This window comes from Ranitomeya imitator, chromosome 1 (genome assembly GCF_032444005.1).
Source record: "Ranitomeya imitator isolate aRanImi1 chromosome 1, aRanImi1.pri, whole genome shotgun sequence".
Classification (NCBI taxonomy): domain Eukaryota; kingdom Metazoa; phylum Chordata; class Amphibia; order Anura; family Dendrobatidae; genus Ranitomeya; species Ranitomeya imitator.
The window spans coordinates 345,892,775-345,905,915 of NC_091282.1; the positions used below are offsets into that span (position 1 = coordinate 345,892,775).

At 42.9% G+C, this 13,141-nt stretch overlaps 1 protein-coding gene across 1 annotated transcript in view; it reads left to right on the top strand.

The window, feature by feature from the left end:
* The window catches only part of GAS2L1 (growth arrest specific 2 like 1), a 35,591-nt gene extending 24,015 nt beyond the window's left edge, over nt 1-11,576 (top strand). Inside the window, exon 6 of the mRNA XM_069759982.1 lies at nt 7,940-11,576. Within this exon, the coding sequence (XP_069616083.1) occupies nt 7,940-8,996 (1,057 nt within the window). The 3' untranslated portion in view covers nt 8,997-11,576. The remainder of the gene's footprint in view (nt 1-7,939) is intronic.
* Nucleotides 11,577-13,141: the final 1,565 nt, after the last annotated feature.

A 13,141-nucleotide genomic window follows, 5' to 3' on the forward strand; every position in this document is an offset into this window, starting at 1 on the left:
CGTCATAGTGGGGGGTCGAATTTCGAACTTCCTCCCAGTCTGGCAAGAGATCGGTGTGGATCAGTGGACCTTAAGATTGGTCAAAGAGGGGATGAAAATAGAGTTTACATCATATCCCCAAAAAAGAATGAAAACTACAACGTTATCAACACCGAAGCTACAGTCCACCCTGATAACTGGGATAGAAGATCTCTTAATCAACAAGGTGATCTCCACAGTCCCAAAAGACGAAAGAAACAAGGGCCATTATTCCAGCCTATTTCTGATAAGGAAACCAAACGGAACCCATCGGATGATAATCAATCTGAAACCGCTGAATCAATATGTAACCTACAGAAGATTCAGAATGGAGTCCGTCAGATCGACAGTACCCTTAATAGGGCAAGACTTCGTCATGGCAACCATCGACTTACAGGACGCATATTATCACGTCCCAGTCCATCCAACCTATCGGAAATTTCTAAGGTTTGCAGTCACCAGAGGAGAAGTTATAGACCACTTCCAGTTCAATGTCCTCCCATTCGGACTATCATCAGCTCCAAGGATCTTTACAAAGGTCATGTCCGAGGTGATGGCGTACATCAGAAGTCGACGGATATGCATAATCCCATACCTCGACGACCTCTTGGTAGTGGCTCCCACGGTTCCAATTCTACAGGAACATCTTCAAACAACAGTCCAGATCCTGTCATCTCTGGGTTGGGTGATAAACCCCAAAAAATCGGATATGGTTCCGTCCACAACGAAGATCTTTTTAGGGGTCTTATTAGACTCCCACAGACAAACATCTTTCTTGCCCGAACAAAAACGGTCCCTGCTTACATCAAGGATAAGAACATTGCGGGACAAGAAGAGAGTATCTCTAAGATGGGCCATGTCGGTTCTAGGTACCATGACATCTTGCATCCAGATGGTGGCATGGGCTCAAGCCCACACCAGGATACTTCAGACTCATATTCTGTCAAGCTGGGACGGATCCCCAGGTTCTCTAGACAAAAAGATCCGGATACCACCGCATGTAAAGTCCTCATTAACATGGTGGCTACAAAAAGAGAACTTAATGAGAGGAGTTCCCTGGTTGCAGGTCCCAGCAGTGACCATAACAGTAGATGCCAGTGGAAAAGGTTGGGGAGCTACGGTAGACCAGCACATATTCCAGGGATTCTGGTCAGCCGAAATAACACAACAATCCTCGAATTACAAAGAGCTAAAAGCAGTAGAAGAAGTTCTCAAAGCGGCGGTAACTCTTGTACAAAATTCCCACTTAAAAATATACTCAGACAACATGACAACAGTTGCCCACCTTCGCCACCAGGGAAGTACAAGACACGAAGATCTAAAAAGAATATCAGCAAGAATATTTTCGTGGGCCGAAGAACATGTTCTCTCCATATCCGCCCTACACATAAAAGGGGAGATAAACGTACAAGCCGACTTCCTGAGCAGAACAGAGGTCCATCCAGGAGAATGGAGCCTAAACCCAGAAGTCTTTCAGATACTAGTCAAAAGATGGGGACAGCCAGAAGTGGACTTGTTCGCGAACAGTCAGAACGCACAGGTAGACCAGTTCTTCTCGCTAGATCCGATGAATCCGGGGTTAGCTGTGGACGCATTGGTCCAGCCATGGACATTCTCGCTAGCATACGCGTTCCCGCCATTGCCGATCCTACCAAAAGTCCTGCAGAAAATAAGGGCAGAAAAACTCAAGGTGATCCTAGTGGCTCCACTTTGGCCCAAAAGAGGTTGGTTTGGGGCCCTCATCAGTCTAAAGATAGATGGGCCAATAGCACTTCCACCGGTCAAAGACCTTCTCTACCAGGGGCCAATACTGCATCCAGATCCCGAGAGGCTACACCTAAATGCCTGGCTTCTGAATTCTCAATTCTGAGAACTAGAGGACTATCAAAGAGAGTAATTGAAACATTACAAAAAAGTCGCAAAACGGTAACTAATTCTATTTACCAAAAGATCTGGAAGACGTTCATCACGTGGTGTGCTCCTGAGCAACCTAACCCAGATAAACCAAACCTAGCCAAGATCCTGGATTTTCTACAAGATGGGCTGGAGAAGGATCTCAGACCCAGCACCCTCAAGGTACAAGTGGCAGCCTTGAGCTCTTATTTTGACCAGTCTTTAGCCAACCATAGATGGGTAAGAAGATTCATGACGGCGGCATCCCGCATATCTCCAAGACCCATAAATATAGTTCCATCCTGGGACCTGAATATAGTCCTGAAAGGACTTACACTGCCACCATTTGAACCCTTATCTTCCATAACCATGGATAAACTCGCTTGGAAAACCACCTTCCTGGTAGCTATAACAACAGCCAGAAGAGTGGGTGAACTACAAGCCCTATCAATCAACGAGCCCTACATGAAGATTCTTCAGGACAGGCTTATCCTACGATTAGACCCATCCTTTCTCCCAAAGGTCGTCTCCGATTTCCACAAATCGCAGGAGATAATTCTTCCATCATTCTATCAAGAACCAAAGAATGAGGAAGAGGAACATTTCCATACTTTGGATGTTCGAAGAATGGTACTCTATTATCTTCATGCATCAGAAAAGATTAGAAAAGATCAAAATCTGTTTATTCATCTTCTCGGCCAGAATAAGGGGAAGAAGACTTCCAGATCCACAATTGCAAATTGGATCAAAAGAGCAATCCTGGAGGCTTATCAAATTCAAGGCCTTCCACCACCAGGAAAGCTTACAGCCCATTCTACTAGAGCAACAGCTGTCTCCTGGGCCGAGAAAGCCAGTGCTTCCATCGAGCAAATATGCAGAGCGGCCACGTGGTCCTCGGTCCATACGTTCTCCAAACATTACAGGCTTGACCTGATGTCAAAAGAAGACTTAGCCTTCGGAGAAAAAGTCCTTAGTGCTGTAGTCCCTCCCTAAAAATTACTCTTGGGTACTGCTCCAGGTGTGCTGTCGTGGGGGGTTACTAGAGAAAATAGAATTATTCTTACCGTTAATTCGGTTTCTAGTAACCCACCACGACAGCAGGAGTAATCCCTCCCTTTGCTTAATATACGTTCTGAAAAGAATAAATATAATTTGAAGCATTCATTCTCCTGTGGTCCTTTATAATAACACTGAGGGGAGGATGAGGGAGGGGTTATTTAACCTCTTGTCATTTCCTGTCCCTATTAGGAAAGGGGTAACATCCTCCAGGTGTGCTGTCGTGGTGGGTTACTAGAAACCGAATTAACGGTAAGAATAATTCTATTTTTTTTTTTTTTAAATCGCAGCAACAGCATATAGGGCAATTGTCTCTATGGAGCATCTTATGGGGCCATAATCAGCATTTGTGCAGCATTATATGGGGCAAATGTCTGTATGGAGCATCTTATGGGGCCATAATCAGCATTTGTGCAGCATTATATGGGGCATATTTTAATACAGAGCATCTTATGGGGCCCATCATGAACTGTATGGAGCATTATATGGGGCGTATTTTGTATGGAGCATCTTATGGGGCCCATCATGAACTGTATGGAGCATTATATGGGGCTCCTGATTCAATATGGATATTCAAAAACACTTAACCTACCCTTGACATTGGGTTGCGAGCTTATCCATTTTGGCCAAAATTGTAACCAATACCTCATTTAATGTATTATATGCATTAATTTTTTCTTCTATTTATTGCACTTTTTATCATATTTGCAGGGTGCGGCAGGGCCCCTTATGTTGGCTTGGTTTTTGTGTGGTGCATGCATATATAGTGCTGGACGGCCCGCCTGCTAATACTATGGGTGTGATCAATAGGCTGTCCAGACACTGTGCATCACACCAATCTGTGTGAATAGTGTCTTATGCAAGCCTTACCTGTGTGCATTGTTGCTACTAGGCAGCCAACCCTCCATTATTTAGGTGAGTGGGTGATTGTTCTCATCAGTATTTTGCACCTGTGCTACTCCAGCCTTTATCAGTGGGGGCCTGCTGTACCCTGCTAGTGCATTTGTCATTTGACAAGGTTTTGGTGAGCTTTTCATGATGTGTTTTTTTGAGTTTCTATATCTTAGCTGTTTTAATCAAATCGAGGCCCAGTAGAAAAAACAACGTACATTCTCCTCCCGCAGCGGGGTCATTCAACGATGCCGACGCTTCTGTTCTCAGTGGAAAATGTAACATTGTTGCGTCATGTGACCGCTGCAGCCAATCAACAGCAGCTAATTGGCTGCAGCCTTTTTTCTATTTTGATGGATCGGATAGAATATCGATTGGCTCCAGCAGTTACGTAACACAACAACGTCATAACACCTGCTGGGAACAGCATGCGCCTACATCGCTTGAACCGCGCCGCTGCGGAAGGTGAATGTGCATAGTTTTTATTTACTATGCGGTCCTGAATTGATTGAAGCAGTGAACAACCCCTTTAAGATGGCTGCCCCTATAATTGTGGATGTAAATACAATCACAAAATTGTACTAATTAAAAACTGTTCTGTTTCACTAGATTTGTGATATACCGTATTTCCTTTTAAGCCATTTGAAGTTGTCCGCAATAAAATCTACTTGGTTAGCTGTAATTTATTTATTTTGTGAGGACTTTTCTGTGTTTTAGGATTAGTGGTCGTACAAGTTCTTTCAAGTAATAGTAATGAATACATGGTATATCTTACATTAATTTACTATGTTTCCTTTCTATTGTATACAGTAAAATTCCTTTAATCCAGAAGAAAGGAACATGACAAGTGACGTAAAATGGGCTTTAAAGATCCCTTTCCTTATACTATTCTTAGGCATGTGTCTGTACAAATTGGGGTCCGTCACTCCAGACTATATATTGTTAGCCAGAAGTGAACTTTCCCACACCCATTCTGTGGCTCCATCAAGTCAGAGCTGTCAATCAAAGAGGTGGAGGGGGAAAGATGGATAGAAAACAAGCAAGTGGGAAGGTGTATATAAATGAATAGATGGTGGCCCGGTTCTAACTCATCGGGTATTCTAGAATATGTATGTATATAGCAGCCACATAGTATATAGCACAGGCCATGACATATTCTTATACCCGATGCGTTAATACAGGCCACGCAGTATATAACAGTGGCCACGCAGTATATAACAGTGGCCACGCAGTATATAACAGTGGCCACGCAGTATATAACAGTGGCCACGCAGTATATAACAGTGGCCACGCAGTATATAACAGTGGCCACGCAGTATATAACAGTGGCCACGCAGTATATAACAGTGGCCACGCAGTATATAACAGTGGCCACGCAGTATATAACAGTGGCCACGCAGTATATAACAGTGGCCACGCAGTATATAACAGTGGCCACGCAGTATATAACAGTGGCCACGCAGTATATAACAGTGGCCACGCAGTATATAACAGTGGCCACGCAGTATATAACAGTGGCCACGCAGTATATAACAGTGGCCACGCAGTATATAACAGTGGCCACGCAGTATATAACAGTGGCCACGCAGTATATAACAGTGGCCACGCAGTATATAACAGTGGCCACGCAGTATATAACAGTGGCCACGCAGTATATAACAGTGGCCACGCAGTATATAACAGTGGCCACGCAGTATATAACAGTGGCCACGCAGTATATAACAGTGGCCACGCAGTATATAACAGTGGCCACGCAGTATATAACAGTGGCCACGCAGTATATAACAGTGGCCACGCAGTATATAACAGTGGCCACGCAGTATATAACAGTGGCCACGCAGTATATAACAGTGGCCACGCAGTATATAACAGTGGCCACGCAGTATATAACAGTGGCCACGCAGTATATAACAGTGGCCACGCAGTATATAACAGTGGCCACGCAGTATATAACAGTGGCCACGCAGTATATAACAGTGGCCACGCAGTATATAACAGTGGCCACGCAGTATATAACAGTGGCCACGCAGTATATAACAGTGGCCACGCAGTATATAACGCAGCCCACGCAGTATATAACGCAGCCCACGCAGTATATAACATTGCCCACAACATCAATAGTAAAAAGTTGGTCACACAGGGTTAATAGCTGCGTTAATGGAGTGTTACACCGCGGTATAACGCGGTCTATTAACGCTGCCATTAACCCTGTGTCAGGGCTGACTGGAGGGGAGTATGGAGCGGGCACTGACTGCGGGAAGGAGCGGCCATTTTGCCGCCAGACTGTGCCCGTCGCTGATTGGTCGTGGGCGTTTTGCCACGACCAATCAGCGACTTGGATTTCCATGACAGACAGAGGCCGCAACCAATGAATATCCGTGACAGAAAGACAGATGGAAGTGACCCTTAGACAATTATATAGTAGATTGGCCACACCATGACACTGAGCGCCTCTTGGTTTGAACAGTCATTTTGTGCTGACAGTTAGTGATGAGCGAGGATACTTGTTGCTGGGGTTTTCCCGAGCACGCTCAGGTGGTCTCCGAGTATTTGTGACTGCTCGGAGATTTAGTTTTCGTTGCCCGCAGCTGCATGATTTGTGGCTGCTAGACAGCTTAAATACATGTGGGGATTCCCTAGCAACCTGGAAACCCCCACATGTACTCAGGCTGTCCACCAGCCGTAAATCATGCAGCTGCGGGCGACCAAAACTAAATCTCCAAGCACTCACAAATACTCGGAGACCACCCGAGCGTGCTTGGGAAAACCCGAGCAACGAGTATACTCTCTCTTCACTACTGACAGTCCCTTTTAAATGTACATTGATTTTAATACTTGCCTTATGGAGTCATGATCATAGGAGTATCTGTTGGCTGTGAGACTCTTTGCAATCGGCGCCCTTTAAAGGGGTTTTCCAGCCCTAATAATACACACCAACTGCCATATCAAATGACTATGGTACCAAGGTATATTTGGGGTCTAAAAAATAGAATTTTATTTTAAACGATCTTGTGCAAATCTTAAAGGGAATCTATCAGCACAAAATGACTGTTCTAGCCATGCACATGTACTCAATGCATCTTCTCACCTACTTGTTTTCCATCGATCTCTGGCTCCTGTGAAGTCATAGCTGTCAATCAAGGAAGAGAGAGGCAGAGATTGAACTAAAGTAGGTGGGGAAAGTGCACTGAAATGTTTGGCCATAGCAAGGGATGCACAGAATGTCTGTGCTTGGTTTGTGCAGTCATTTCTGTAAATCTTTATTAATTTGTCAGCACTTTTCTCAAAATTATTATTTTTTTCCTACATGGTCATATTTTGCCAGTCTTCTCCGGTTTTATAATTAAAAACAAATCAGAACTTGTCAGTCTACGTGATGCTGATTGAAGGAATTTAGCTGTACTTATGAATCTTATTTAAAGGGGTTGTTCACTACTCTGGCAACCCCTTCTTAAGCACCATATTACCCCCAAGTAAAATACCTATTCTCGCCTCCATTGCCATTGTAGCAGTGTTGGCACTGGATCTCCCAGTCACGCAATACCTGCAGCCATTCCTCGGCCACTTCACTGTCCCCTACTTCAGGAGGAAATGAGCTGCTGCTGTTTGCTCTCTTCCTCCGGATGTCTCATTTGTGTGAAGGACGGCAGAATGAAGCAGCCACTGATTGGCCTCAGGGATTCTGTGACTAGGAGATCCAGCACTGACACCGCTGAAATGGCAACGGAAGCGAGAATAGGTGGTGTTTTACTTGGGAGGGAAATATAGTGATTGGAAGGAGTTGTCAAAGTAGTGCACAGCCCCTTTAAGGATGGTGCCGTATGTGACTGAGCGTGACACTGCATGCTGATAAACATATTTAATTGTTTGTGTTACACAATAATTAAAAATTGTTTATTTCTGTTTTGTGTATATGCTATTACTTCAGTATTGCGATTGCTATACTTTTGACTAATGGTCTTCTTAATGATGACACGTTCCTTCGTTTCTTACTTTCCTTCATTTCTCTCATTCCTTTTGATATTATGCAGAGTTTTACATTGTCTTATCCTATGATTATTATCCTTCCCTTCTGTTTTAGGCCTCCTCGCCCACGGCGGTATTCTGGTGACAGTGACTCTTCTGCATCCTCTGTTCAGAGCGCCCCTGGTGGTAGGAAATCATTTGATATATTGAGACCTGGACTTCGCTCTTCTATAACACGCAGTCAGTCTCAGGACAGAGGTCCTATGCCAAGGCGATCTCAGGCATCCCAGCCTGTCATGCCTGAACGTGGCAGAATTCAAGGTCCGAATGGTCCTTCTAGTCGACGGGCCCGAAGTCAAGGACCTCCAGCTAACAAGAAAGCTGTTTTGCTTATAACGCGGGACAAGGATGGACAACATTCATATACAACTCCTGTGACCTCCAAGCCCCCAAACAATCGCATTCATACGGAGCCTCCAAAATCTCATGCTCAGAGGCAGATAGGATATGCACCTGCACCTTTAGATGTTCGCCAGGAGCAACAGCTTTATCGTAGTCTTGAGAAAGAATTCTTGGAAAATTCACGACTTCTGGGTTCATCTGAACACCCTGGGGGAACACAAGGGGCTTCTCTGTTACTTAGTCCCCCTTCCAGCGAGCCAGCTGCTTTAGACTCTGCATACTGTTCCTCTAGTTCCTCTTCGTCCTCTCTCAACTTCTACATCTCTGGAGGACCAAGAGAGCAGAATACAGATGGGAATATTGCAACGCTTCCTGCATCTACATGGAGAAGACTTCCAGCCTTGTCCAGCTCTTCCGATGATAGTTCCTGCCCACCTGCTGCTGAAGACCTCCAGGAGGAGGCTGAGCAAGAAGAGGCCTCTGTAATCCCTGAGGGAGATGCAGGGTCCGGTGGAGTGGTGTTAAGACCCAAGAAAACATTAAAACGACCAGACCGAATCCCTTCTATCTATAAACTTAAACTACGGCCAAAGATCCGGCCACGAGCAGATAACCAACCAGATAAGTCACCGTCACGCATTCCCACGCCTATGACCTACAGAACCTCAAGTTCTCCACCTAAATCGGCACCTACCAGGCGTTCTTGGAGATCTCTGCAAGCTGTTTTCTTCTCAGACTCTGGAGTACAAGCGGATAATCCGTGTGGGTGAGCCGGATAGGAGGGTGGATTACCATTATCCTGTTTCATCTATGCTTTAGTAGGGAGTTAGTCCTAGACTTCTCCTGAAAGTAAGCATGCCATGTTATCACTCTGCACTTGATCGGCAGTACAATCGGATTTGTACCCCCACCCCCCCCCACCCCCAGGTTCCAATATATAATATTGCAGCATGTGCATTTTCAGGTGGCTGCTATATAGCAATACTGAGCAATTGCACGGCAGGGAAATGGTGTGAAGCCTAACATTAGAATGACAATTTACTGCCTGGAGGCAGAAGTTTATTATATTCATGTTTTTAGGTTTTAGATATTTACATACTTTTTTTATTATCCTGTTGAATTTGTTTATCCCTAAAAACAGTTTAAAAAGTGATCAGGACAGGTTTTACGATGTTGGAATTACCATGTTTGCTATTTAGTTCTGTTAATTTCAGGTGTGTACAGTACCAATATTATAAATAGGGACCACAATCGCTACTATCCCCAATTTCCTTCTCAGGACACTACAGTATTTGGCAGTTTTGCACATGTCATATCCACATTTGAGATTAAAAAAATCTATGGAAATTTCCATGTGAGAACCTGTTCCATTCATCTAAATGGGGTTTATTCTGTGGCAAGCACATGAATGGATGGTTACAGATATCTCTGCCACAAATCTGCCTTGTGAATCTAGCCTTATGGTTTCTCTCAGAGGAGTAGACCCTTTTTGTAGTTCCATAGATTTTTTTTTTCTCTTTTACTAATCTACTAAATGACCTGCTCAAATGTTTATAGTTTTCTTATTTCTTAACCATATATTTTTCTGATGGTCTTTTAATGCTACAGTAAGAACAAGTGAATTTCCCACAGGAAATGATCGTCATATACATACAGGCCCTCATGTACAGAAGTCCATAGCAAACAATTGGATCAAATCTTTCATTTTCTTTTTACTATGAATTTTATTGTTTTTAACTTTTTTTTATTATTAAAACAAAAATAAGTTCCCTCTTTTAAAGCCCTTCTCCATTTCTCAACCAGCCTCTGATTTTGTTGAGAGGGCATCATGAATTAATACTGGCATGTAAAGCATCAATCCATCAATCTTGTTAAATTGGTACCTAAGGGAGCTTTCACACTGTAGTTTGTCCCACAATTCTCCGCAAAATGGGATTTGAGTGTGTGCGTCGACAGGGCCATTGACTATAATGGTGCCAATAAAGTCAACATGTGCTGACGTGCATCATTTTCTGGAGTGTACGCCTACTGGAGATGGACACTCAGATGCAGTCTGTTTGGGTGTCCTCCTTCAGTAGGCATTTACACCCGAAAATGATGCACGACAGAGCACGTGTTGTTTATCTGCACCATTATAGTCAATGGACCGTCGGCACACAAGCTCGAATCCCGTTTTTCGGTGAGTTTGGACGTGAGCCCCGATTGGGGCCGCTGATTATAGGGATGGACGCAATGTGAAAGGGGCTTAAGGGTCCATTTACACTGACAAACATGGCGCAAAAAATGGCCGTCGGACAGCTGTTTTACTGATCGGTGGTCGTTTAATACTCTTTTTACCCAGGCCAACCCGGCTTTAGCGTACTCAACAATCAGTAATAGATCGTTAAGAACAATGGCAGTTTATATATACTTATCAGTGCAAGTCTGTTTACACAGAACAATGTGCTCCTGAGAATAATGATCCTTTGTGGAACACAAAAAATCATTTCACCTACCGAACGAACATTTTGCTCGGTTTTTGGGTGATCGGCAAAAGTTTGTGAATGCGCAGTCTTAGAAAATGTAAATACACCTGACGAATTCTGTATTCTGGTTTCTGCAAATTTAAATTATTCTGTTAAATCCTCCTTTTTATCTCAAAACAAAGAACCGGTTCTAGGGCTATTCGGTGACGTGTGTAGTGTGACATTGAGATCGCAGTGTTGCATTTCATCGAATAATTTTCTATCTTGTAGCATTACGACCCTCCACAACTGCAGGAGAGGAAATATTTGTGACTGTCCCCAAGTTGTGCACAAATCATTTGCCATGGTCTTCAATGCAACTGTATCTTGTCTGCCATCTGGGTGTTTTATTTGCAGCAGAATCACAGCACTAAAATAGTCTCACAACCAAAAATATTTGTACGACTTGCTGAGACTTTTCTGTCAACAGCTGTCGCTTGATGCACATCACTGTACTGCCCAGCCTTATATTGATGACCTATTATAAGTTCACTCTTACAAATTCACCATTTCCCTACGTCTCTGATTTTTCAACTGGCCTTAATAAAAGAGGCATTGTAGGAAATGTTACTATTCATTATACAGTACTTGGTTTATTTGCTGAAACCAAAATACCCCCTTATGCAGTTTTTAGTCAGCTGACTCCTGCTGGTGACGAGTGTCTGATCTGGCACTGAGCTGGAGAGGCCACAAGCACGGACAGACACAAGCTATTCTATTTTGTGTCCTGGTTTTTTGGCTAGTATTGGCCTTCTTAAAAGCCTTGATCATTTATTTTGACCAATAGAACAAATTAAATGGGTTTACTGGTATCAAAAATACACTGTCCCAAACTGCAGTTTGTTTAACAAAAAAAAAAACGGGATTTCTGTAACCAGAAAACTAAGATAATTTCAAGAGTTGACTAGTTGCCGAGATCTGACATCTGTGCAGTCTTTGCCAAGAAAGCTTTTTTCCTTGTTCCTCTGACAGTTTAGTACTAAAATGGGGCAGATTTTTTACTTTGACAGGAAATGACGGTCTGTATGAACATCATTTTATTTTAATGCTAATAAATACCATTATGCTAGTGGGGTATGTGCTCACCATATCTTTTTCAACTGGGTGGGCTCTGTAACCCTCCTGAAAAGCACTATATAAACATGAAAAGAATGAACATATGCACAGCAAATCGTTTCTACATTGCAATGCATATGTCCAGTCTTGGGAGCTGCTGTTAGCCGCTTAACTTTTGCAAAGAACTGTTGAAATAAGTGACCTGACCATTAAAGCGTATATATGTATGTATGTGTGTGTGTATATATAACACACACGCACACCCTAACTAGCACTGCTACTGCCCAAATACAATGTCAGGTGTCAGACCGAAGACCTTTTTTACTTTATTTTATTTCAGTCATGGTAATATTGAAATAAATATTACTGGGAAGTCTGTAATGCTTAAAGTAATCTGCTTTAGAGCAGAGCTAAACACTTTAAATGTTTTAAAAATGCAATTTTCTCAGGAAACAGGGTCCAAATAGGAAGAATGTCGAACGTATATTGAAAGGAAAACGCTGACTTTTTTTAATCTCACAATGCAGTGTTTATGTTTTGACTATATTTTGGCCTAAGCTGACTTTCCTTTTCCTGAGACTTATGAGAAATGTTGTAGACTAAAATGTTGTCAGGGAAATATCTTGAATTAGGCTTCTTTGAGTAAGGAGGGGCAGAGTTTACCGTAATTTAAAGCTGTAAATTGTTAATTCAGAATGCTCCTATAACCATTCATACAATATGAATAAGTAATAGATAAAACCGATGTTTTCTCGCCTCCTATATTAATCATGGCGAGTGTAGTCTTCCCCGATGATGCTCTCCTTATCGATTTTGTAGCCTTTTGCACCAAACCATGAGGGTTTTTCATCCCTTGATATATGTGGAAATATTATAAGCTTTATATAGAAGCAAAATAGGAATTTTAATTTGTAGAGCCGTTGTAATGAAAGATTATAGGAATTGTGAAGTTTACTACCAGCTAAAAAGATTGGATTGCCTACTTCAGAACTAAGGTTCACGCTGGTCTTGGGCTTTATTTTTGAAGGCACTGATTTAAAGAGGACTTATTCCTTTTTTGAGAAAGTGAGAAGTTAAATACGTTGAAAAAAAAATAAAGAATCACTGAGCTCCTCTGATTTTTACCTTTCTTTTCCATTTTGCGCAGCGTGGCTCCAAAAATTGACATTTTAGTTTCTTCTGACGCGCATTATGTGAAATCTCTGCTTTGCAGTCCATCTGGAGGGGCATGCGCTTTCAACCCTACCTCCTAGATGCTGCCAATCACAGCTTGGCAGCTGATCTTGCAGTCTATTGTTCTCAGATGCTGCTGAGCTGTGATTGCCAGCATGTAGGAGGGAAGGGGTTGAAGTGCA